The 25578-nt window shown below is 36.3% G+C and overlaps 13 protein-coding genes across 13 annotated transcripts; 6 read left to right on the forward strand and 7 right to left on the reverse strand.

The window, feature by feature from the left end:
- Positions 1-24: 24 nt before the first annotated feature.
- Positions 25-1098, reverse strand: SMT1 (Smt1p; the record flags this gene model as incomplete). Its single annotated transcript, XM_003957872.1, has 1 exon — positions 25-1098. One exon carries the CDS (start codon positions 1096-1098, stop codon positions 25-27), a length of 1074 nt encoding a protein of 357 aa, XP_003957921.1.
- Positions 1099-1981: 883 nt separating this feature from the next.
- On the forward strand, positions 1982-3337 carry IDS2 (Ids2p; the record flags this gene model as incomplete). The annotated part of the gene is made up of 1 exon (XM_003957873.1): positions 1982-3337. One exon carries the CDS (start codon positions 1982-1984, stop codon positions 3335-3337), a length of 1356 nt encoding a protein of 451 aa, XP_003957922.1.
- A 252-nt stretch (positions 3338-3589) lies between these two features.
- Positions 3590-4465, forward strand: SFH5 (Sfh5p; the record flags this gene model as incomplete). The annotated part of the gene is made up of 1 exon (XM_003957874.1): positions 3590-4465. One exon carries the CDS (start codon positions 3590-3592, stop codon positions 4463-4465), a length of 876 nt encoding a protein of 291 aa, XP_003957923.1.
- A 994-nt stretch (positions 4466-5459) lies between these two features.
- ROQ1 (Roq1p) lies at positions 5460-5831 on the forward strand (the record flags this gene model as incomplete). Its single annotated transcript, XM_003957875.1, has 1 exon — positions 5460-5831. One exon carries the CDS (start codon positions 5460-5462, stop codon positions 5829-5831), a length of 372 nt encoding a protein of 123 aa, XP_003957924.1.
- A 615-nt stretch (positions 5832-6446) lies between these two features.
- On the forward strand, positions 6447-6926 carry TIM17 (protein transporter TIM17; the record flags this gene model as incomplete). The annotated part of the gene is made up of 1 exon (XM_003957876.1): positions 6447-6926. The coding sequence occupies one exon, from the start codon at positions 6447-6449 to the stop codon at positions 6924-6926; it is 480 nt and encodes a 159-aa protein (XP_003957925.1).
- Positions 6927-7168: 242 nt separating this feature from the next.
- Positions 7169-9544, reverse strand: YAK1 (serine/threonine protein kinase YAK1; the record flags this gene model as incomplete). The annotated part of the gene is made up of 1 exon (XM_003957877.1): positions 7169-9544. The coding sequence occupies one exon, from the start codon at positions 9542-9544 to the stop codon at positions 7169-7171; it is 2376 nt and encodes a 791-aa protein (XP_003957926.1).
- Positions 9545-10377: 833 nt separating this feature from the next.
- On the forward strand, positions 10378-10977 carry RPB4 (DNA-directed RNA polymerase II subunit RPB4; the record flags this gene model as incomplete). Its single annotated transcript, XM_003957878.1, has 1 exon — positions 10378-10977. One exon carries the CDS (start codon positions 10378-10380, stop codon positions 10975-10977), a length of 600 nt encoding a protein of 199 aa, XP_003957927.1.
- Positions 10978-11069: 92 nt separating this feature from the next.
- YUR1 (mannosyltransferase YUR1) lies at positions 11070-12320 on the reverse strand (the record flags this gene model as incomplete). Its single annotated transcript, XM_003957879.1, has 1 exon — positions 11070-12320. One exon carries the CDS (start codon positions 12318-12320, stop codon positions 11070-11072), a length of 1251 nt encoding a protein of 416 aa, XP_003957928.1.
- A 278-nt stretch (positions 12321-12598) lies between these two features.
- Positions 12599-13169, reverse strand: RPS21B (40S ribosomal protein eS21; the record flags this gene model as incomplete). The annotated part of the gene is made up of 2 exons (XM_003957880.1): positions 12599-12838; positions 13146-13169. The coding sequence occupies 2 exons, from the start codon at positions 13167-13169 to the stop codon at positions 12599-12601; spliced, it is 264 nt and encodes an 87-aa protein (XP_003957929.1).
- A 1497-nt stretch (positions 13170-14666) lies between these two features.
- DPI8 (Dpi8p) lies at positions 14667-14864 on the reverse strand (the record flags this gene model as incomplete). The annotated part of the gene is made up of 1 exon (XM_003957881.1): positions 14667-14864. One exon carries the CDS (start codon positions 14862-14864, stop codon positions 14667-14669), a length of 198 nt encoding a protein of 65 aa, XP_003957930.1.
- Positions 14865-15581: 717 nt separating this feature from the next.
- MRS3 (Fe(2+) transporter) lies at positions 15582-16484 on the forward strand (the record flags this gene model as incomplete). Its single annotated transcript, XM_003957882.1, has 1 exon — positions 15582-16484. One exon carries the CDS (start codon positions 15582-15584, stop codon positions 16482-16484), a length of 903 nt encoding a protein of 300 aa, XP_003957931.1.
- Positions 16485-16716: 232 nt separating this feature from the next.
- Positions 16717-17730, reverse strand: AIM23 (Aim23p; the record flags this gene model as incomplete). Its single annotated transcript, XM_003957883.1, has 1 exon — positions 16717-17730. The coding sequence occupies one exon, from the start codon at positions 17728-17730 to the stop codon at positions 16717-16719; it is 1014 nt and encodes a 337-aa protein (XP_003957932.1).
- A 209-nt stretch (positions 17731-17939) lies between these two features.
- Positions 17940-24575, reverse strand: URA2 (bifunctional carbamoylphosphate synthetase/aspartate transcarbamylase; the record flags this gene model as incomplete). The annotated part of the gene is made up of 1 exon (XM_003957884.1): positions 17940-24575. The coding sequence occupies one exon, from the start codon at positions 24573-24575 to the stop codon at positions 17940-17942; it is 6636 nt and encodes a 2211-aa protein (XP_003957933.1).
- Between the last annotated feature and the right edge of the window lie 1003 nt (positions 24576-25578).

The raw sequence follows: 25578 nt of genomic DNA on the forward strand, positions 1-25578 counted from the left end.
GGAACAGTTTTCTCAATAACGATTTTAGACGAATTTCAATGAAATTTGTGTTTTCATTTTTTGTTCTTGCTGATCTATCATTTTAAAAATGTCTCTTAACTCCTCTTGTAATACTGTATCATCGCACATGTTATACACTTCTTGAAGAACTAAATTTAGCGATGACGCAAATTTATACCGTGAGATTAGCTGATTGTCTATTTGAGTTTTCTCCTCTGTGTACAATTTCAGTTTTAAACTCAATTTCACAATTTTAACCATCCATTTTTTATACTTAATAGTATTGACTGCCAATGCTCTCAGTGACCTGATGAAGAGCCCCTGGTTGTACGATAAGTCGTCTAAAATGGGTAATCTATTTGAAATTTCAAATAAGGACTGATATAGGATAATAAGTTCCTTGTTGTCCCATTTTTGAAGTTTTACGATAATCTCATTGATATCTAAGTTATCATGGAGGGCACATCTCCAAAATATTCGTCGAATTGAGGCTTGAAAGGTCGAGTAATTATCTATCCACTTATTTTTCAACTCTTTATATATTTCCATTTTGTGTGTTTTATAATACAGTAACAATGATACCTGTAGCATTTCCATATCATCGAAAAGTGTAATATTTGACCACAGAGAATCGTAATGCTTGAAGTTTTTAGATAGAACAATCTTGCAAACTTCGCTGATGGTCAATTTGTTTGAGAGTTTTAAAAGTATCAACCTGTTGTATAATTCTTCTGAAGTCAAACTTTCAAGAGCACTTGGAGAACTCTGAATTGATCCAGTTTCTTTAATTGTATTCCTCAGTATAACTTTCAATTGTTGAAATAAGAAATCATAGTGGCCTTGTACTTTTGATGTGTGTAATTTAGATTTCGGTAAAGTAGAATTTAAAACGTCTAGAATAGTTTCAACATGCTTCGTTGCTTCTGGGTCTTTAACTTTTTTGAGAGCAGACTTTTCAGAGTTACTTCCTGGCTCTAAAAGCTCAGATAGTGTTGTTGAAAGAGTAGAGCCTTTGGTTAAGAAGTTTAGTGTCGAACGGAGTTGTTTGTTATCAGATTTAAATAACCTTGCATTTATGTGGAAGAAAGCTCTTCTCATTAAGATGCAAAATTAAGTAGTCGAGAAGTACACCGTGATAGAAGCATGTAGGCATAGACCGGAAAGTATGCTATATAATTGTTCCATATGCTTGAACAGCTCCAGTTTAATTTGTACATTTTGGTGTTACCCAGAATTGAAAAATACATACTGCCACTATGCATGACGGTAAACGGTGACAGAACAACGGTAGAGGAAGTGGTTAGTTCATGAATATGGCAATGATTATAATGGTTGGCATAACAATGACAGGGATGATGCCCGTTTTGGAATGAATTTGGCAAAGTAGCGCCTTTCCTCTGATGCAGTATCTGCAAATGGTCTGCTGTGACGTTATCGAATTGCTGGTTTATTGGACGTCAATGCCAACACATTTTACTTCGAACATTGTTATTACAAACATATACCATCCTTCTGAGCGGTAGCTATAATAATATTTAAAGTCGCTGCAGAGCTCAAAAAATCAACACATATTTCCAACAATAGCGACTAGTTATTTTTGAAGCCTAAAAAAGATCACTGCTCATTCTAATTTTTGATCTTTCTTTTATACACAAATCCCACATCGACAGATTACTACCAATTACACATCAAAAGTACGTCCTCAAACAGTGAAAGATGTGCCAAATTACTCAAAATAGAACTTCCCATTGGCTTCAAGTCGTCCGTTAGTCGTCCAGACTCAATTTACTTTACCAGTCCAGGGTAACGGCTATATAGAATATCACTGAAAAAAAAAACAAAAACAGAAAATCTCAAGCTTATATTGAAGGGGTCATATTTAAAATATAGTACAAATTTGCCAAGACATTGATACATTTTGTGTTATTCAAGTGGTTTGTAAAGTAGTTGATATTATCTTTCCTCTTGGCGTGATAAAGTTATGAATTTTGATAACCTTCCGGAGGATCTAGCAGGTGAATTGGGGGACGCGATAAGGAAATCGTGGTCAGAATCAAAAGATTCCAGCGCTTATACAGCAAACGTCTCAGGTTATGAAGACTCCCCCATTGGGACACCTTTGAATGAACCTGTCGAAACAGAGGTGCATGAAGTCCTGAATACACATCCTGAAGTATTAAGAGAATCATCAGGAACCACCAGGGACGATACTCCAATCATCATTGAGGCAGCTAAACAGGCCCAAGAACCCGATTATCAGCTATTCAAACACCATTATTCTATTACCGAAAACCGGGATTCGATGGCTGATATTTTAAATGACTTAGACTTGGGAGGTTCCCCAGAACCACCAATTGTTAGCCCAGAAGTACCATTAAATTTTACCCAAGGTGAACTCCAGTCCAACCAACAAGCCATACCAATGGAACGAAGACAGTCATTAAATACAAGAAGAAGCTCTATACAAGATGTTCAATGGATTAGACAGTTATTGAACCCTAGGAGTTCTTTTTCTGCGTCCTCATCAAATGAACCTACTGTAATACCGAGCAGATTGCCACCAGGACATGATGGTCGCACACCATCGAAATGTTGGGTTACTGTTTTATCAGAAGACTCCATAGAAGCAATAAAATCTATAATTGTGTTAAACCAATCATTAAAATTAGTGGGCTCTAAATATTCATTGTACATTTTACACGATTCAAGGATCAATTCTGCAAAATTATCCAAGTATCACATCAATTTCATAGGAATTCCAATAGAGAATTTAAATCTCAATCCTAAATTGGACAAATATTGGTATATTCTATCAATATTCATAAACTTAGTTAATTTATTTGACCTTGTTTGTTTTATCGCCCCTACATGCATGGTAATTGACAATATAGATGAGTTACTGGAGTCAAGTGAGATTTGTGATGAAATTGACAATGAAACTTGTGTATTACTAACGAATATTTCAAACGATGTTGAGAAAGAAAGTAATGATGCACAAATTATAATCGTTAAACCAAACAATGAAGTTGCTATGTGTATTAAAGAATATTTTACCGTCTATGACAACAATCAAGAAAACAACGATAAATTGAATAAATTGAGTAAAATGAATGATTTCGATGTGCTAAGAGAATTATTCAACGAAACTTGGGGCCATATATCATCTGATACCTATGTTAAATTACTAACTGAAAACGTAAGTGGATCAACGTTAAACTTTATAAAAATAATTGATTTCAAGAAGTTAAAACCTTGGAATTTGAAAAATGTAATTAACGATAATACTGTCTGCGGTAAATGGTGTGAAATTTGGCAGCAATTTTGGAAAAATACCTGAAAGGAAAACAAAAGTAATCGCATATAATAAATTATATAAAGATAATATTATTCTTGTCCTTTAAGTTGAAAATTTCTTCTTTTCACTGAAATATGATTATCGATGCTTCTCGTTAATTATTTTTAACTTCATTTGACAAGACGGCGGTGTACACTCACCTGGAAAACGTCAAGACAAAAAAAATAAAAAGCAGGAGCAAGATGACGATGCATTGACATGTCAAATCGAACTAAGTAACTAGTGAACATAACCATGAATTTCAGATCTGCACATGAAGGTAACGTATTCAAGAAGGTAGTTGCTGAATTGCCTGGTATTATCTCGAAAAAATGTGATGGTTATGATGAACTCTACGGGTACAAACTAGTACCTGATGAGCCCAATTCTGAAAGAAAATTTTATGACAAGGAAATTGCAGAATGTTTAATTTACAAATTCTGTAAGGGCTACCAATTTCATTATGAGATCGTTGTTGAACATATCGTCAATGTTTTAAATTGGAGGCGTGAATTTAATCCCTTAAGTGCTGCATTCAAAGAAGTTCATAACAAAGAATTGGTGGAAGTAGGTATTTTGGCATCATATCCAAATCATGAGAGTAATAAGAAAGTTGTTACATGGAACATATATGGACAACTGATCAAAAAAAAGTATCTTTTCAAAGACGGTGAAAAGTTTTTACGTTACAGAATTGGTTTGATGGAAAGAGGGTTAAGACTATTGGATTTTAAAGATGATACAAACAATTATATGACACAAGTTCATGACTATAAAGGTGTATCTGTACTGAGCATGGATTCTGATATGAAGAAAGTTGTGAGAGAAATTGTCCTAGTTTTCCAAAGCTACTATCCCGAGTTGTTGTATGCCAAATATTTTATCAATGTTCCAAGTTTCCTAAGGTGGATTTATGACGTTATTAAAACATTCGTAGATGAAAATACGAAGAAAAAATTCGTTGTATTGAGCGATGGAAGGAAAATGGCACATTATTTGAAAGATGTACCCTCCACAAATTATGGTGGTAGCGACACTAATACCTTGCAGCAAGAAAATATAACGAATGTGAGACCTACAGAATATGGCCTCTATATTTTGGAAAAGCAAGCCAATGAGGACATTGACTGAGCTCCGTTTATCCTGTATAAGTATAATATTGATTTTTCTATAGATTGCGTCGGCAAACTATATCTTGTACCCTGGAGAAAGGTATGTATACCATAGCAGTCACAAAATGTACTGCGTTGAATTGCCAAAAAGTGTTATCCTGATTTAATTCTTGTACTGAGTGTAGGCAGCTAACGTTGACTACAATTCATCGCCTGCCTGGATGTTGAGATCTAGTTACGTTTCATGACATAAACTGGTAGCTGATGCCAAAATGGTAACCTTTCTCCTTTCTGTATACATTAACAGATTCAGATTGGAGTTTATGTGGATTGCCTACAATGCTACACGCTCAAGCATGCCGTTGCACTGATTTGAAATTTATATAGTGAAGATCACAGCTCTCACCATTTTCGGCCACTGTGTGTAATATATGACATGTATGCCAGAATATTCGATCCAAGCCTACATTATAGACAAATGCGTGGCATTTCGCATGCTAGATGAGCAGAAAATGAAAATGATCCTTACACTGCCAAAAGCTAGACACATTGAGTTATGTTGGTGAATTTTCCGGAATCGGATTTTCTTTCTCATTGCACGGAGCGGAGTTTTTTCGCTTAATCTTCGCTCCTTGCCTTCAGGAAACCGGAAAAATTATGGTCCGTGTTATATAATCCGAATGTGATTTCCTTCTGGAAGTCCAAAGAAAAAATTGGTTTGGACGGGGGGTTGCTCATAGTGAACGGTTAGACGACATTCTTAATAAGCAGCTAGAATTGTGTGGAACGATGACTCTAACTTTATTTCTATGATTGTGTAGCCTATTATGAAAGGGTTTGCATCGATAGATAATGTGTCTTGTTGATTATATAAAGAGTAAACAACTTGCAAAGCAATACACAAATCTCTTCATGTGTTATTATCGCGAAAGATAGATACAGGCTTAATATCGCATAATCCCCTATTTAAATCTCATCGCTATTCAAATAAGCCAAAAAAATTATACAAGTTTATGAAAGATCATTGCAGTAGAAGTCATAAAACAAATTCGAAATCAGCTAAAATGTTAAGAAGAACGACATCAGGTGTCGTAAGGACAAACAGTAGTAATTTTTGCAAGAATACCGTTCTTCGAAGCAGGAGAACTATCCCACAATATAGTGAAGTTAATAATGATGAAAATAGATTTGGTGATTTTACTGTAGTAGATCATCATGCTAATCAAAGCCAGCCCGTTATTTACTATTTTATTGAAATAACAAATCCTATACAAAGAAACAATCAAAATTACAATGGTAGTAATAACAGCAATAATAATAATAATAACAATAGCAATATAAGTCCTCCGACATTGACGAGAAGATATCGGGTCAGGCATCTATAATTTTATATGATTGTGCATTTCCTTTACTCCCAAGCAACTTTCAATATATTGATTATATAACTGTATGTGCATATTCCATTGTAAACTGAAATGTTTTCTCTTTCTGACTATCCCAACTGCTATTTATGGAAGCGTTACTATATTGGACAGAAGTAGAAGTCCTAGTAAATCACTCGTTTAAGCAAAGTATCAGATATGTAACCATAAACTTTATATAGAATCAACTGTCAAAAACAGAAAATGGCACACACGACGTTCATATTATCTGCACATTATTAAGCTTCTACGTATAAAGATTGTTTTTCTGCTTCAGAGCAAACGTTAGATAACAGTGTGGCATACCAAGCAACATTTCCAGTTTTGACTTGTGATGGTTTAAAAGTGGTCTCCAAAGTTCAGTAGCACGCAAATCTTCAAGTTGATGGTTATTAGTCAATTTATTTAATACATTTTACTTTTATATCTTATATGTATAGCCCGTACTCAATGAGCGTTGTTGTAGATATACCGGAAATTTGGCGAATATTACGAATTTTTGGAAGTAAATGAGTCGATCAAATTACACACACATACAACCAATTGACCAGTAAAAGACCGAGCCACAACGCTAATAACATGTCTGCTGATCATTCTAGAGACCCATGTCCAATAGTAATTTTGAATGATTTTGGTGGTGCTTTTGCCATGGGTGCCATTGGTGGTGTCATATGGCATGGTATCAAAGGTTTCAGAAATTCTCCACTGGGCGAAAGAAGACTTGGTTCTGTCAATGCTATCAAAGCAAGAGCCCCAGTATTAGGTGGTAATTTCGGTGTTTGGGGTGGTCTATTTTCCACTTTTGATTGTGGTGTCAAAGCAGTGAGAAAGAGAGAAGATCCATGGAATGCAATCATTGCCGGTCTATTCACTGGTGGTGCTTTAGCTGTTAGAGGTGGCTGGAAGCATACAAGAAATAGTGCGATCACTTGTGCTTGTCTATTAGGTGTCATTGAAGGTGTAGGTCTTATGTTTCAGAGATATGCTGCTTGGCAAGCAAAACCCATCGCACCACAACTTCCTGATGCAGGTTCATCTCCTCAGCCATTACAAGCTTAAAGTCATATAAATCTTCAACCTTATACAATCATGTACATATTAAATAAAACTATATTAATAAAGTAACATTATAAAAATTTCTTTCGTTCAAGAGTGATGAATCATACAACAAGATTTAGGCTGTCAAAACTTTAATTATAATATTATTTCAAAGTGAAAAATGCGAAAGTCATATATATGTTTATATATTATATACAAAAGGAAATGAATAATCACATAATTTTGAAGCTTCGAAATCAAGTTCATTGCTCTTCTATCTTCAAATTGTTGAATTGTGACGTCCTATCATCTAAATTTCTATTAAATGAACCCGGTGGGTACCATTCACCAGTAAATGGTTGATTCGTAATGAATGGATGCAAAGAAGCTTGCTGTGGAGTCCATCTTTCTAAAGGATTCAAATTTAAAATTCCCGAAAGGAAGTGAATTAGGCATTCTCTGTGGTTCATTTCTTGCTGGACCAAATCATTGGAGTTTTGTATGGTTTTTGGGATCCTATAATTTCTAATTATATCGTTCAACTTGTCCCATTTGAAATATTTTTTACCTGGTTGTTCATTAGCTTTTTCAAAATCGCAATTAAATTCATCAATAGTTTTTAGTTTATATTTCATGGATTGATCACACTCCTCTGATTTTTTCATAAATTTTGAAGTATTCTTACCCATTTCAAGCATCCAATTTGGAGGATATCCTAAAGTCGTGATAATTCTTGTTAACTGATTAAATTCTGATGACCCAGGGAAGATCGGTATACCGAGAAACAACTCAGCTACGATACAACCCAACGACCACATATCAATACTCGTTGAATATGGGATACCTAATATAATTTCTGGGGCTCGATAGAATCTAGACTGAATATAAGTGTATACGGTTCTTGTCTCCTCACAGGATGAACCAAAATCGATAATTTTTATATCAGGCTTATCAGGTGAACAAAGTAAAATATTTTCTGGTTTTAAATCACAATGAATCAATTTATTATCCTTCAATATACAAAGTGAATCTAATAATTGCTTCGTGAAGATTTTAATTAGCTGGATTGATAAACCATGGTATTGATTTTGTCTTAACAGTTCGTATAAATTATTACTCAAAAGTTCAAAAACTAGACATAAATGATTTCTGTGAATGAATGAATCCTGCATTCTTAAGAAGTGATGAACATTATTTGGATCGATCTTGGTATTGATCAATTCCAATATTTTAGCCTCAGTTATTGATTGATTTAAATATTCCGATTTCGATTTTATAACTTTGACTGCTATTATTTCCTTATTAAGTAAATTTTGACACTTGACCACTTGACCAAATGTACCCTGTCCTAAGATATCCAATACGAGATATTTTCTACTTTGCTCAGTACCAAGTACGTCGTTAACGTATAGGATATAATCACTATTGACATTATCATAACCATTATTCAATTTTGCCTCATTTGGTTTTGTTAGGACCCTCTTTGGATTTTTTGAAGTCTTATAAGTGAAATCTGATGAACATAATTGATAAGTTGTTATTAAATTTTTTGTTAAACCTACAAGTGGAGATATTGTCTTTGAATGTAGTGAAGCTCTTCTAAATTTTGGAGTTGGATTCACGATAGGTTGTAAATCACTTTTAGAGCTGCATTTTTGTAAAGATGGTACAGTATATTGAGATTGAGGGCGAGGATACAGGTGTTGCTGTAACAAATCAGCATCTGTGGCTGCCATCCGAAGATTTGATGGATGCAATAAATGAGCAGTACTGGAAGGGTACGCACTTAATCTTCTGTATGGAAGAATTGCTGGTAAAGAGGTCATATTTGGTGCATTAGTGGAGTAATTGTTAGTAGAGTTGCTACCTGGTATAGCATTACTTGGGGTTATGGAATTAGCTTTTGAACCTGCGACAGATGGATTACTTTGATAAGTTTGTGAATAATACGGTGCCGCCAGACTTTGTCTTCTTTGAGCATCTTGATTATGAGCGTTATAAAAGGAAGGAAGAAATCTGGAGGATAATAGTTGTTGTTGAGCTTGCTGTTTTTCAAATAAATCTTGAGCTTGTTGTGCCTGCTGTTGATATAATGAAGGATTAGACATTTGAAGATTCATTGGTGCCAAAGATGATGAAGAAGAGCCCAGGGAGGGTCTATGGCTATTATTGATATTATTATTATTAATGTTGCTGTAAAGGGGATACTTATCATAATGGAATGGATTTGGAGCAGGCGCTCTAGCGGGAGGTATTACCAAACTTGACTTTCTTCTTTTAAATGCTTCAAAGTCTTCATTTGACATACCATAAGTTTCATAATTCTGGGAGTACTGTAAATTTTGTTGTGGGATCTTTTCATTATTATCCCAGGGATTAGTGAATATGAAAGTTGGAGTATGCTGTTTTTCATTTTTCTGTTGTTGGATATGATTATTTTGTAAATTCATTTGTGAGTCTAGAGATACTTGAGGGTGACCTGGACTTAGATAATCTTGGTTCCATAAATGATAGCCATTGTCACTACCATCATTGTTCCCATTATTATTAGTATTATTGTTAGTATTATTAGTACTGTTATTAGTGTTGCCAGAATTATCGAACGGAGAATTCATTTGCTGACCATTTGTTTGATCCATCTCCTATATGACAGACAGAATGCAGTCTTGGAGAAGAGTATCGTCAGGATAATATCTGATTTCTTGAGAAATAGAGAAAAAAAGCTTCTAGATTGATATTCCCCCTTATATAGTTCTTTCCGTGTTAGCTACTCGCAATAACGAAGCGGTAATGTATCCTGTTTTTCCAGTGGTGGATGTAATCCAGTGTAAACCAGTGTAAATCAGAAAGTCTGAGCTAGAGTCGGTGATTTGGTCACTGTGAGAGTCTTATGTAAACCTGGGATGTATTACCAAGTTTTTTCCCAATGGGAAGTTACCACCTGGAGAAAATCGGTTAAATTTCGTGCTTGATAAATGAAAAATACAAGTGATGTCCACAAGGAGTGCTTTGCAAGTTTTGGGTTTGAACTGTTGGATGGAGCCAGTCGACGGGGGGAAACGTCCTGCCACTTGTTAGTCTCCAGACTACAATCTTACATCTTCTGAATTACACAGACGTTGGCAAGAGGACACGACACGGTGACAGACGATGGTGAGTCGCGGACATTCAGTCTTACAAAGTGGCAGCAGGTGGTTCTCCAAGCCACATCGTAGTGGAGATGACGAGTGCCATTGACACGCCAAGCTGCAGATTGCTTGATCCTGCCAGCTCAGTGCGCTACTCTGGGATATTGTAATATACGTGTGTTGGGCGGCGTTCAAAATGATCTTGTTTCGTAGTGCGAATATAAAAAAATTGGTAATCAACCGTCGAGCGTATCGATACAAAGGTTTGTTAGTAGTAGTGATAGTAGTATCAGAAACGTAGTCCAGCATACGGAATCAGCAGAGGATAGGCCACACGTTGGAATATGAATGTCTCTACGTCAACTTTTCAAACTTCAAGAAGAAGACTGAGAAAGATAGAAGAAGAAGAAAATGCATCCACTTTGCAACTGGGTCATGAATTTCAATTGAAACAAATAAATCATCAAGGTGAAGAGGAGGAACTTATCGCTCTAAATTTGAGTGAAGCAAGATTGCTTATCAAAGAAGCGTTGGTCGAACGTAGGAACGCGTTTAGAGCAGCCCAGACGGGTAAAAACATTGCACAGGATACAAATGAGGAAGAAGATGATGAATTTATGAGAAATGAAGCTCGTGAGAAGGAATTACAATCCATAGATATTCTACTGGAACAAACTACAGGCGGTAATAATAAGGATTTGAAAAATACTATGGAATATTTGACCAACTTTTCAAGATTTAGAGATCAAGAAACTGTAGGTGCAGTCATTCAATTATTGAAAAGCACAGGATTACATCCTTTCGAAATTGCACAATTAGGTTCATTAGCTTGTGATACAGCTGATGAAGCAAAGACTTTAATTCCAAGTTTAAATAACAAAATATCCGATGACGAATTGGAAAGAATTCTAAAAGAATTATCCAATCTAGAAACCTTATATTAATTTATGCATATAGATAATATTAATAGTATAACGATAATAAAATCAAGAATATAGTAATGCACCTTATATTTACAAAGAACATTCTTCCTTAGTCATCCTTCCCTCATAAAACTCTTACCAGCACCATTCTTCCACCACCTCATTAAGCAACTGTTCGGTGTAATATCAATATTTTCTTCTCTTCCTGGATCACATAGACACCTTTGATCTAATTGTAAATGATAAGCTGTCGGACAAGTATCAAACGGTAAATGTGTGTACCCTAATTGATCAAAATGTATTATTTCATCTCGATCTAATAAAAGTGACACCAGAATACTATGCACTGGTGCATCACCCCATCTTTCATAGTAAAATCCACCCGTTGCATCCAAGAATTCAAAAAATTTTATGTACTCTTCACTTCTGAAAAAATTCAAATCACCAATTTCAAAATTTGACCAAAAATGGCATAGATTGTAAGATGAATTTGAATGGACAATTGGATAATATCTCCCAACTAAACTCTTATCAGTAATAAACTTTACTGCATTTGTTTCCATATCAATATCTTGACCATTGTCCACTTTTATGTATTCTTCCACTGCATCCCATAGGGTCGGGATAGTTTCCTCATATTCATATATCGTTATTACAAATCCATATTTTTTATGCTTTTCTTTCATAATCTTAAATGGATCGTATGGGAAGTCACAAAAATAATCAACATTTGGTTCAACTCTAAAATAGTAGTCATAATTTGAAAGTAGCTCCTGCCTGAAGAAATACCCTGAGTTAAATCTACACATATTTCGATAAGATTTAGAACCGCCATAGAGTACGCCATTGTCTTCCATCTCTTTAATTTTGGATTCGAATTTCGTTTCATTGATCCAATTGGGCCTATCCCAATCATTACTTGGAATTAGCCCGTATTGAGCTTTCCCACTTGCCATGGCTGAAGTGGCTTCTATGAATTCTTCCGTAAAGGGAACATCGTTTAAAAATGTCCAATCATAGTTATAATTCCTATTAAATCTATCTTCTAATGATCTCATTGATTTAAGAGCCCCATCCAATTCCATGTTCCTTACTAGCATCAATAGTGTAGCATTCTCACGTTCGAAATTGGTTTTATTATGCGTGTAGTTCAATGGATATTCGTCGTACGTATTTGTGGATAATTTTGGTAATTTGTTCAAATATCTTCTCGATTTAGAATTTAAATCTAGTATATCAACTGATCTTGACCGATATATATCAGATGCCTCTAGCTCCTTATATTTGAAATAGTTTGATGAGGTCAAATCAAAAATTAGTGGGATAAAACATGCTAAAAGAGCAAGCTTAATGAGTGGACCCATATGATAATGCTTGATTTCTATTAGTACGAGCCAAATAATTAAGTATTATCGAGCAAACCTAAACCATTGATATCCCTGACAAACCTGGCTTAGATTCTATCTTTTTTTTTCCCATTCTAATGATGTTCTGAAAAGTAATAAAGTTAGAATAGTTCAACAAGCAGATTTGTATAGAGGCTGGAAACTTTAAAATCTTAGATGTTTTATATATTAAATGAGTTTAAATAAGAAGAGTACAGAAAATAAAAACGTAAATCTATTTATTTATTGGAGACTTCTTAACGGGAGTAAGACCAGACGTTCTTTAATAAACCATCGTTTTGAGCTAATCTGTTTAAAGAATCGTCAGATTCACCTCTAGCTCTAACGTTACCGGATAAAGCGTAAGTGATGAATTCACCTGGGATAGCACGACCTTCTTCATCAACCTTGGCGATGTTGATTTGAACAGAGGCGTGGTCATCGGCCTTGATAATTCTGTTAGTGGCAGAACACTTTCTTGGAACGTAAAGTTCGACCTATTAATATATTATTAGCGAATATTACTGTTAGTAAAAGAACTTGTAACATTTTTAGAAAAAAACCATAGTTTCCCGGCGTATCTTTCTGGATACTGACTGAATTATCTCAATATTTTGAATGTATAATATTCTCACATCTCAGAGATTGGTAATTCCAACTATGGTACTTAATATAACATTGTTGTTTTCTTTTCATCTCGTTCATTCAAATAATTTTCACTTGGATCTCAAAATCATCATCTTAAAACATCAGTTTCTTCAAATACACCGTTCGAAACGTATCCCTGTGTAATATTTAACATACTAATTGACCCTTATCGTTTTCCATATTGGCTTATTGGTTTGTATGTATTATATTGAAGGGTTTTCAAAAATTCGATACAACGAAAATATATAATCAGTAGTTGAAATTTCAATATGTTAATTTCACTACCGGGTGTATGAGGAACGTTCTGGGTATCAAACATCGAATTCTCACTATGCCAGGCTGGTGAGAAGTTTAGAATTTGCCCCGACGAGTCTGTTGCAGTGAGAAACCTTGGGCTGGGTTCCGTCTAGGTGGAGCGTAACTGAGTGCAGCCTATTCGAAGGCCTCCCTTCCAAGTGGCCCTGAGCGTACTGGCGGAATTTGAGAAAGAATTCCCGCTGGGCACAGACGGATCACGAACCGTTAATGTTCGGGCTCGCTTAGCGTGGACTACCTCTTTGTTTTTTTTCAGAGCGTTTACGAAAAAAAAAAAAATTGACGAGACAGACAAATGAGTGGGTGTAATATTTTGTGTATGGGTGGTAGTCAAATAAAAAGTGACAGTCATAGCTTTTGCGCTAGAAAGGATATAATAGCAAGAAAAATATGAAGAGATGGTGCATCTATGACGAGTAGAACTATTGAAAGAGTGAAGTCTTGGGCCACTACACTTTGTCTGTCAGATCATCTTTTTCCTCAGTGACTAGTTTTTGAGATGATGTCCCGTAGATACCAATATAATTTAATCTTGTATAGCTCCGGAGATTGCTTGGTCTATCCGAACAACACACCTTCAGCATTATGTAAGGGTCTCCCAATAAGTTCTACGACTTGCGACATACTTGGGCCTTATAATGCACCAAGCCAATAGACTGTGGGTAACAATAAATGCTTCATCCAAGTATGAAGATGGCGGTTACCGTAATTGAATGCAATGCTTGAAAATGTGAAATGATGCGTTGAAAGCTCCATTCTTCATGGATCCAGGTAAGTATCAATCAGACTAGTTTGAAGGTAAGATCTCCATAATACGCCCCAAGATACGGTGTAAATTGATTTATCTCATTGATACACTTTCTCAACGACTGCACTATTGCCAAGACCCTTATCATCCCCGTTGCAAAGGATTACTTTGCACAAATCTGCAGTAAAAGAATACAGTGCACGTATTTCTCATATAACAAGCGAAGTTGGAATTTGTTTCTTGTTCATTCGTAGTATTTTCTCGAGGGAGCATAATAATAAGGTTCCATCGACGTTGGCGGTGTTAATCTATTACATGACGTTAGCACACCGAGTAGCATGCCCGGACTCCTAACATTGACCAGTACTGTCATTGTAGGTACATTGTGCCCCCTTGTTAGACTTGTATCTAAATATGTAAGTGAACATTCCCTCCAAGCTTAATGTGATTTTCACATTTAGTGCCTTTCCCGTAGTAACGCTGAAACGGGAGATTCTTCATACATATGAACACCCCCCTATGACAGTCATATTGAGCCTCCTGCTAGCAGTTTTAAAAATTTTAAACAAGCTAAAGACGTTATGCATACATGTACATATCGAATATATATATGGTTAACAATGCGTTAAGTTACGTTTTGAAGCAATCGATGCGCTTAATGGCCCATAAGTCTTTGCAGTTTCTCTATACTCTTTGAAAGAACCAAACGAGTTACCCGCTGTCTTCTTAAAAGCGGCGCTGTTCTTGGCTCTCACTATTCTCGAAGGAGATAGTTTCACCTGTGCCAGTCTCTTTGTTGCTTGAGAAATCATCTATTCTTCTTACATACAAGAGACTCACCCCATGTGTCTTACAAGAAAAGTATTAGAAGCCAATCCATATTGTCATCATACCCTGGACCCCATCTACTGCTTATATATACATTTCCCCATAACTGACAGAAACTTCAAACCAGCTCTTATCAGTAAAAACATCATGACCTTCCCCAATCCACACTTTTTCGAGTATCCCATCTCCGTCGCAATCAATAAATCGGTGATCTTCTCGACCACAAGAAACGTTCTCCAAGACCCTCGCAAGGTAGCCAAGCAAGTAATTACTACCAGCGACAACTATCAAAACCACATGCCATGCCCAGTCATGCTCAAGCATACCCACAAACAGTTCTTCCTCTTCAAAATAATCAAATTTTTTTCAAATTCAATTGGCTGAAAATTTAAATTTTGTATTTTTTTTTTCTTCGCGTTCACGACGCGCGTTCTCCGAAAATTTTTCGTTATTGATCGACGTTACTTCCAGTGTGCTGGAAAATTTCAAAATTGGTAAAGGAAGGAGATATCGACTGGTTTTCTTTGATGTATTCACCGAGAGATACAAACAGACTGATACTCACCATCTTCCAGGATTCGCTATCGATTCACTCTACCATTCACAGTGTACTAAGACAAAGTCCGGTCTCTCTTCTCTCCCCCGCAATTCAAGCTTTACAAACCTTTTTTTCACTCTGAAAACAAGAATAGGGTCATCTGATGTCAGTCGACAATGACAATATCAACTACGAATCGCTACCTGAGGATTCCTCCTTATATGCACAGTTGTTGGCAGGTGCATTTGCAGGTATAATGGAACATTCCGTCATGTTTCCTATTGATGCTCTCAAGACACGAATACAAGCAAATCATATGTCAACGAAACTATTATCACAAATTTCTAAAATTTCAGCATCTGAAGGCTCTTTTGCTCTTTGGAAAGGTGTACAGTCAGTCATATTGGGTGCTGGTCCTGCTCACGCCGTGTATTTCGGAACTTATGAGTTTTGTAAAGCTCATCTAATTGAAAAGGATAAACTACATACTCATCAACCAGTCAAAACAGCCATTAGTGGGGCCATGGCAACTATAGCATCTGACGCATTATTAAACCCTTTTGATACTATAAAACAAAGAATGCAGTTGGCTACACGTTCCAAAATTTGGAACACAATGAAATCTATTTATAAAAATGAAGGATTTATAGCTTTCTATTATTCATATCCAGCTACTATAGCAATGAACATTCCATTTACAGCATTGAATTTTGTCGTATACGAATCATCAATAAAATTATTCAACCCAACAGAATCTTACAACCCTTTGATTCATTGTCTCAGTGGTGGTATAAGTGGTGCATTAGCTGCCGCAACAACAACCCCTCTAGACGTCATCAAGACCACTTTACAAGTTAGAGGTAGTGAAAAGGTACAGTTACAAGTTTTAAGGAAAGCTGACACTTTCAACAAAGCTGCTGTGGCAATATATAAAATATATGGATGGAAAGGTTTCTTGAAGGGCCTGAAACCAAGAGTCATTGCTAGCATTCCCGCAACGGCAATTTCTTGGACGTCTTACGAATGTGCCAAACATTTCTTATTACCACGTCATAATGGATATTAAAATTAACTTTTGATTCTCAAAATTCTTGTATATATGAGTCTATATATAAATGCATGATTTACAAATTTGATAGACATCATCTTTCATTTTATTTTCCAAAAAATGATGGTTCCTAACCAAAAAGTAGTCCATCACATTAGAACCCTGCATATTAGCTACAGAATTTGGAACATTGAACTACTATTTACATGAGTATCGTTTGAAAATCATCTATCCAAGTGCTTGTTGGAGATCAATTGCTCGCTATGAGTTGTTTTTTCCTTTCGATTCTTTGCTGAAGTTTCTCCTGCCTTTGACGCTTCTTTTGCTCTTTTAGGTCTCTCTTATCTACTTTTTCCAAAATGCTGGGTTTGGGACTCAATTTTATCAGCATCTTAGAATTTGTGTTGCCAGAAATAATTGGACTGATAGAATATTCATCAATTATCTCCCAAACTTTGCTTAATATAGCGTCCCTTCGTTCAACTTCTCTCTTAGGAAGATGCGTCATCTCTTTCCCAGCATCTTCTAAATGCTCAAAATTTTCCATCCAATCCCTGGAATTTGACGTGTCCTTGTCTCCCAAGTACAAATTAACTTTATTTCCTCTTTTCAGTAACGAAAGTATTTCATTGGCCTTCTGTTTAGAAAGATCGTCGAGCGTTATTTGCCACGAGACTCTGACATGCTTTAAAGAACTGTCATTTTTACTTGCATCCATGGTTTTCTTTTTAAATCCAAGTTCTGCTAATTGTTCCTCTTTTTGTTGAGCCAGTAAATTCGAATAGTTTTTAAGAGCAATTTTGGAATTGACTATTTTGACTAGAGGCACTTGGACACCCTTAGCTGCATGATCAACATTTACGATGCTTAATCCATGTTTCGTGAGATCTAACCCTTTAGCGTAATCTCGAATATTCACGAATTCCAATCTATTCGTCGCTGGATTCACAACTTTAATGCTTCCTTTATAATTCAATTTGAATATATCGCTAATCACAAAATTCGCAGCTTCCTTTGCTCTATCTGACCCAGTACTCCAATTAACCACAATTCTCTTCTTCCGCTCTTTAGTTTTAGGATATTGCCTCTTCTTCTCTTGTATGCCCTTATAGGATTGGATGTTTGTCTTCCCTTGATTCTTTGAATTTAGGATTTCATATAGCAGGTCATTGGTATCAGATCTAAGCACATAACTTGTGGTAAAATTACTATAACCTACCCATGGAATACGTCTCACTGGCAGCCTTCGTAGCAATGGAAACATTCTAAGTGTCCAGCATCGGCTCTATAGGTCCTATTGCGTATTTCCAAATTTTAAAACTTTCGCAGATCTGATATAGTATTTAATATGCTTTTTCCCATATTGGAACTTTAGAAAAAAGTCCAGTTTAAGAAGCTAAATAAAAGCAGAGACATATTTTTTTGTCATATATATTGTATAGTCTAATAAAACACAATGTCCTGTATTTATATTTATTGGTCAACTCCTAAAACCATTGCTAAGAGCGCCATTCTGACGTATAAACCGTACTTCATTTGTCTGAAGTAAGCTGCACGATGGTCATAGTCGACTTCTTCCTTAATTTCATTGACTCTAGGCAATGGATGCATGATAGCCATGTTTTCCTTGGCGTGAGCAAGAATCTTGTTGTCAACAACGTAAACGTCCTTTAAGCGTTCGTAATCTTCCCTGTTCTTGAATCTTTCTTCTTGTACCCTAGTGCAGTATAAGACATCAGACTTGGAAATGATTTCTGGGGTTAATTCTTTACTTTCTTCTCCTAACATACCTGCATTGTACAATTCTTCCCTCAATGATTCTGGTAATCTCAATTCTGCTGGTGAAACCAAATTGATTCTAACTTGATAATGCATTAATAGACGACATAAGGAATGAACAGTTCTACCATGCTTCAAATCACCCATGAATGTAACTGTGATACCATTGACTGTACCGATTTCTTCACGGATGGTGTATAAGTCAAGGAATGCTTGAGTTGGATGTTCACGAGAACCATTTCCACCGTTGATAATTGGGACTGGAGAATATTTAGCTGCAATATGAACGGACATTTCATCTGGATGACGCATAACAATAGCATCAGTGTAGCAAGCTAGGGTTCTGATTGTATCTTGTAAAGTTTCACCCTTTTTAACAGAAGAAACATTTGGATTGATGTTCACAACTCTACCACCTAGACGTTCCATAGCTGCGATGAAAGAAGAGTTAGTACGGGTAGATGGTTCATAAAAGATTGTGGTTAAGACATGTCCTCTCATTAAGTTCAAGACACCTTCCCTTGCAACTGCGGCTTTAATTTCTTGAGCGACAGCAAATAATGCATGGAAATCTGAACGACTGAATTGTTTGATGGATAAGATATGTCTACCCTTGAATGGATTGTTTCCACGGATTAAGGATTGAATTGCTGTTGCAGTTGTTAACTCTCTTGGTGGTTTAGAAGACATCAATCTTTGTTCTAAAGGTGGCTCAATGATTGCCTCTTCAGCAAGCTCAACACTATCGAAAATTTTTGGCTTTTCAGCTGTAGTTGAGAATCCTCTTTTCGTTGGTTGTTCATTAGCCGCCTCTACAGTCGCTTCTTTAACAATGCATTCCCCAGTAGGATTCAATGCAATAAGCTCACCACTTAAAACTACAGTTTCATTATTTATAATAACACGTTCAATACCACCCGTTAACTTGGTCTTTGATACTGGAGACCATCTCTTTGTGTGATTGAACAGGTAGTCTAAATCAATTTCTACAACCGCATCTTGCTTTGGGAAGTTGAAAATCTTGACTGGATTATCATGTAAACGGGTGACGATGTCTTGAATTGTCAACTTGCCTTGTTCAACAGCAGATAGTAATAATGGCAATGCATCTTTAATACCTAAACCGACATCAACCTTGTTGCCTGTAATAGTAGCCAAGGCAGTTGGAAGAGCACCAACTGAGAATGCATCAATGGCATCTAAATGTTCCCAGAAAAATTCAACATCATCATCACATGGTAGGAAGACACCTTCTGGATATTGTTCTTGAGTGATGAACATAGAATAAACGTTAACATCACAGGTGACTCTTGGATCCTTTTCCTTAACGGTCATGATTAGGGATAAATCTTCCTTGTTTGAAACACCAGTAATATGGATAGGTCTATTTTGTAAGGAGGCTAATAGAAGGACTGAGGCCAAATCGGAAGTTTTTGCTTCAGCAATAACTTGCCTGTGACTTGGCCAATTCTTTAGTAGAGTAGCAACCTGAGTGACTTTGTTCTTTAATTCATGATGTGGTAAAAATAATGCACTAACCGTATCAACAGTTTCCACCACTGTGCTTGTGTTATTCAAAGTACCAGCGACAGTGAAACAGAAATTCGTGTATGAAGCACCATCTGATGCAGCAGAAGCAGCTTTTAATGATAGACCGTCAACAATAACAGGTCCTCTTGCAGCCCTTGGCATGATTTGACAGAATGTGAAACCTGATTCTAAGAATAAACGAGAGGTCTCTTTCAATTCTGGAGGACCTTGAACAATATTGGAAATGTTAGGAACATAAGTAGAAATGTTGATCAAACCTGGGATAGTAACAGTTCTATGAGAGGTCTGTGCATCACGCTCCGAAACATCCAGTGTCAAATTTCTAGATAGGGCTTCAATCAAAAGTTTAGCACATTTCACATTAGTAACAAGAGGAACAGAATAATCAATAGCCATACGACGAGTCTTGTAACCCTTAGAAACATAAGAAGCTGGACGACGAAATCTATTAGCAGATGGTAAATTGATGTACAAATCGATGTTATTATTTGCTAAATGTTGTGTCAAGGAGTATTCTGACTTTTCATTATCTTCACTATTCAAAACTTCCAAGTATTGGACAGCCATACCATGTTCTGTAATAAAATCCGCAGTACCAGCAGTTGCAAATAACTTGTAACCCATATTGTATAGCTTTTGGATAGATGGTAACAATTCCTGCTTTTCCTTAAAGGAACCGACAGATAAAAGAATATTTTTCTTTGGCAATTTGAAACCACTTGCTAGCAGGGACTTCAAATAAGCTTCATATTTGGAATGACCAAAAGTAGCAACTTCACCAGTGGAAGCCATTTCCACACCTAAAACAGGATCAGCGCCAGCTAAACGTGAGAAAGAAAATTGTGGAACTTTAACAGCAACATAATCATCTGGTAATTTCTCTACAGGGTAAGGATCAAATGGTAAGCCCATAATGGCCTTCGTTGCCAATTCAATTAAATTGACACCAACAACCTTGGAAATGAATGGGAAAGAACGAGAAGCACGAACGTTACATTCAATAACCTTGATCTCATTATCCTTAGCAATGAATTGAATGTTGTATGGACCTGTAATTTTCAAAGCTTTACCAATCTTAGCAGTTGCAACCACAATTCTATCGACAGTTTCTTTTGCTAAATCTTGAGGTGGAACAATTAAAGTTGCGTCACCAGAATGAACACCTGCATTTTCAACATGCTCGGAAACAACATGCATAACTAACTCACCGTTTCTTGCAACAGCATCCATTTCAATTTCCTTGGCATTTTCAATATATTTTGTAATGACGACAGGATAGTCACGAGAAACTTCTACAGCTTGGTTTAGGAAAGATTCCAAATCATTCTTGGAGTAAACAGTGTTCATTGCAGCACCTGATAAAACATACGATGGACGGACTAAAACAGGATACCCAACCTTTTGAGCGAACTTTTCAGCTTCATCCATTGAAGTCAACTCTTTCCAGGCTGGTTGATCAACACCGATTTGATCCAACATACGCGAAAACTTGTAACGATTTTCTGCAGAGTCAATCATATCCGGAGATGTACCCAAAATCTTCACGTTTTCACGATGTAATGACATAGCAATATTATTAGATGTTTGACCACCCATAGACACGACAACACCATGTGAGCTTTCAGCTTCATAGATATCCAAGATCCTTTCAAGGTTGATTGTTTCGAAGTAAAGTCTATCAGCTTCGTCGTAGTCAGTAGAAACGGTTTCTGGATTGTAATTGACCATAATAGTTCTGAAGTTATTAGCGCGTAATGTTCTAACTGCAGTGACCGCACACCAATCGAATTCCACAGAAGAACCGATACGGTAGACGCCGGAACCTAACACCATAACACCATTATCGTTAAATTCAACATCATGTGCAGAGGCATTGTAGGTCATGTATAAGTAGTTTGTATGAGCAGGAAATTCTGCTGCCACAGTATCAATTTGTTTTACAAAAGGAGTAATACCAAATTCCTTTCTTAGACGACGGATAGCAACTTCATTGGAGTTTAGGAATTTGGCGACTTGTCTATCATCAAACCCAAGTTGTTTAGCTTGTTTTAAAACTTCAGCCGGTAATTCTTCAATGCTGCCGATTCTAGAAACACCTTTAGAAAATTGAATTAAGTCGTATAGTTTTGTCAAAAACCACTTATCAATTCTAGTCATTTCCCAAACTTGTTCAACAGAATAACCTAATTTACCGAAAGCATTAGCAATGGCAAAGATTCTTAAATCGGATGGATTCAACAATTCATCATCAACTTCAGCTTCAAGCTCAGTTTCGTTGAAACCAAAATTTGAGTACTCAATAGATCTGATAGCTTTTTGAATCGCTTCTTCGAATGTTCTACCAATACTCATCACTTCACCAACAGATTTCATAGAAGAAGATAATTGGGTAGAGACTCTTGAGAATTTCTTTAAATCCCATCTTGGCATTTTAACAACACAGTAATCTAATGATGGTTCAAAACAAGCACAGGTAGATCTTGTGATAGCATTCTTGACCTTGTCTAATGAAATATTCAAACCTAATTTAGCAGCAGTGTAAGCTAATGGGTAACCAGTGGCTTTAGAAGCTAAGGCAGATGAACGGGATAAACGAGCGTTCACTTCAATGATACAATATTCCTTTGAAAATGGATTCAAAGCATATTGAATGTTACATTCACCGACCACACCAAGATGTCTGATGACGTTAACAGCAGTTGTTCTTAACATGTTATATTCTTCATCTGAAAGTGTTTGAGAAGGAGCGACAACAATAGAATCACCTGTGTGAATACCTAATGGATCAAAGTTTTCCATGTTACATACAGTAATACAGTTATCAAAAGCATCACGAACAACTTCGTACTCAACTTCTTTCCAACCCTTCATGGATTTTTCAACAAGAACTTGAGGAGATGATGCAAATGCAACGTTACAAAGATCAATTAATTCCTCTTCATTGTTAGCGAAACCGGAACCAAGACCACCAAGTGCATAGGCGGCACGAACGATAACTGGGAAACCAATTTCTTTTACAGCAGCTAAAGCTTCATCTATGGAACTAGCAGCTTGGGACTTGGCGGATTTTTCATTGATTTCATCAATGGCATTAGCGAATAATTCACGATCTTCGGTGGTAATAATGGTATCAATTGGTGTACCTAAGACCTTAACACCTAGGGCTTCAAATTCATCTTTCAATTCGATACCGACAGATAGAGCAGTTTGGCCACCAAACGTAACATAAATGGCATCAGGACGTTCATGCAAAATGACCTTTCTGACGAATTCTGCAGTAACTGGTAAGAAATAGACCTTGTCAGCAAGACCTTTAGAAGTTTGAATGGTAGCGATATTAGGATTGATTAAAATAGTGTAAATACCTTCTTCCTTTAAAGCCTTGATTGCTTGAGAACCCGAATAGTCGAATTCACCTGCTTGACCAATGGACAAACCACCCGAACCTAGAACAAGGACCTTCTTTGCTTCAACTCTTGGATTGGCCCTGATATTGTCTTCTAATAAACCACCTGGGAATTCAATTGGCTTTAAGATTTGATTTTCTTTGTATTCTTTGACAGCCTTGATGAAGACGTCAAATAAAAATTCAGTATCTCTCGGACCTGGTGTAGATTCTGGATGGAATTGGACAGAGAAATAAGGTAATTTAGAATGGTAGATACCTTCATTAGTGCCGTCATTGGCGTTGACAAACAAAGGTTTCCAGCCATCTTTTAAAGTTTCGACATCAACGGCATAACCGTGGTTTTGAGATGTAATATAACAACGGCCACTGATGGTAGAGGTACAAGGGATATTATGACCACGATTACCGAATTTGATTTTTGTAGTTTCAGCACCAGTTGCTCTAGCTAATAATTGATGACCTAAACAGATACCGAAAATGGGGGTTTTCTTGGATTCAACAACAGATTGTAATCTTGCGGCTAAATCGTGAAGGATAGATGGATCACCAGGACCATTCGAAATGAAAAGACCATCGTATTCTTCTTTGGTGAAATCATAATCCCATGGGACGACCATTAATTCGACACCTCTTTTGATGAAACAACGTATTTGATTGTATTTCATACCTACGTCAATGGCGACAATTCTTAAAACTTTTCCATCTGGACCTTTCTGTAAATCAACTAATTTATTGTCAGTTGGCGGTAAGTATAACTTTGGTTTAGCAGTGGAGACTTTGGCTACTAAGTTTTCGATATTTGGATTAATCCACTCAGGGATATCGAATGAATTTCTCCACGATACAGAAGTGGCTTGAATTGAGTCAGTATTTGGTTTTTGTAAAGCGAATCTACCCAACATAGAACCACAATCTCTTAAATGTTTTGTTAAATTTCTAGTATCGACACCATACATGGCAGGAACGCCTTCTCTTTTCAGCCATTGACCTAAGGAGGAGTTAGCAAGCCAGTGAGAGTAATCTTCGGTGTAATGAGAGATTACTAGACCTGCAATATGAATTCTGTTACTTTCAAAGTATCTTGGAAGACCTTCTACGAACTCATCTTCTAAAGAAGTATCAGGGACACCGTAATTACCGACCAAAGGGTATGTAATGACCAAGATTTGGCCCTCATAGGAAGGATCTGTGACGGATTCTGGATAACCGACCATACCAGTTTGGAAGACCAATTCACCGGCAGTAGATTTTTCAGCACCGAATGAATAACCTTGTAACAAGGTACCATCTTGTAATTCCAGGGTGATTAATCTATCACCAGTTGATTTTAAAGCTGGGGTGACCGGAGGAGTTGGGATAATAGAGGTCATTGTAGTAAATTTTTTGAGAATATTTATATTTTTATTTTCTTAATAGGATTATTATTATTACCTTATAAAGAAAGCAAAGGAGCAATAAAGGGATGTAAGGAGTGGAAAATGCAATAGGAAGATATTTGACTAAATGTTACTTGTGATTGTTAGTACTTGTCTAGTTAGAAAATTAATAGTGACTGGAGATTGAGAGGAAACCTCTTAAATAAGCTAATCTGAAAGTCTTTTCTTTTGGCTACGTTCCTGAGATTTTTCATTTTCCGAAGGACAAATATCTCTCTACAAGTTCCAACCCGTGCTAAAGAAAGGTAAACTATTCCCACCAGTTAATGGGATTAATTTTCAGAGCGGAATGACATCATTACCAGCGTGGCTATCAAAATAGGCTTGTCAGAGGGCCAGATGTCGAGATTTCCCTTTCATCTCTGTTTCAAAAAGCAAATAAAACATACTAGTTTAGAATTGATCAAATAATCTCTTAAAATGAATATAATATAAGATTCAAATCTAGTAACGAGAAATCAGTTATTAGACTTTTCTTAATGTCTTTTATTTTTTATCTTTATTGCTTTGCAATAACTCTGAAACTTATCGATTGATTACAAGTCTTCAAAAGAACAAGTATTTTTAAATGAAATGCAAGATCGAAAGAAAGAAAATTGACGTAATAAAAAGATAGCATATCTACGAACAAACAAATTTAAGAATGGTTGAATTAAGAATGAGGAAAGTAGAAAATTTTGACGAAAAGATCTGGTAAAATTGATGCGTATTTATACAAATTATTACAACTTACCAATATCCCATCGATCGAATGAAAAAGCCCTACTGAAGGGAATGCAAAAGTTAAAATTTTTCATGAAGCTTCATTGTGATGATTACTATTATTACTGCCAACGAGGAATTGTCCGAGGTTGTGATAGCATTCCCGTACCAAGGCTATTTACTCTCTGCTGCCGTTCTTTACTGGGTGTCCTCTCTCTTTATATGATTCTCGGTG

This window comes from Kazachstania africana, chromosome 6, assembly GCF_000304475.1.
Source record: "Kazachstania africana CBS 2517 chromosome 6, complete genome".
Taxonomy (NCBI): domain Eukaryota; kingdom Fungi; phylum Ascomycota; class Saccharomycetes; order Saccharomycetales; family Saccharomycetaceae; genus Kazachstania; species Kazachstania africana.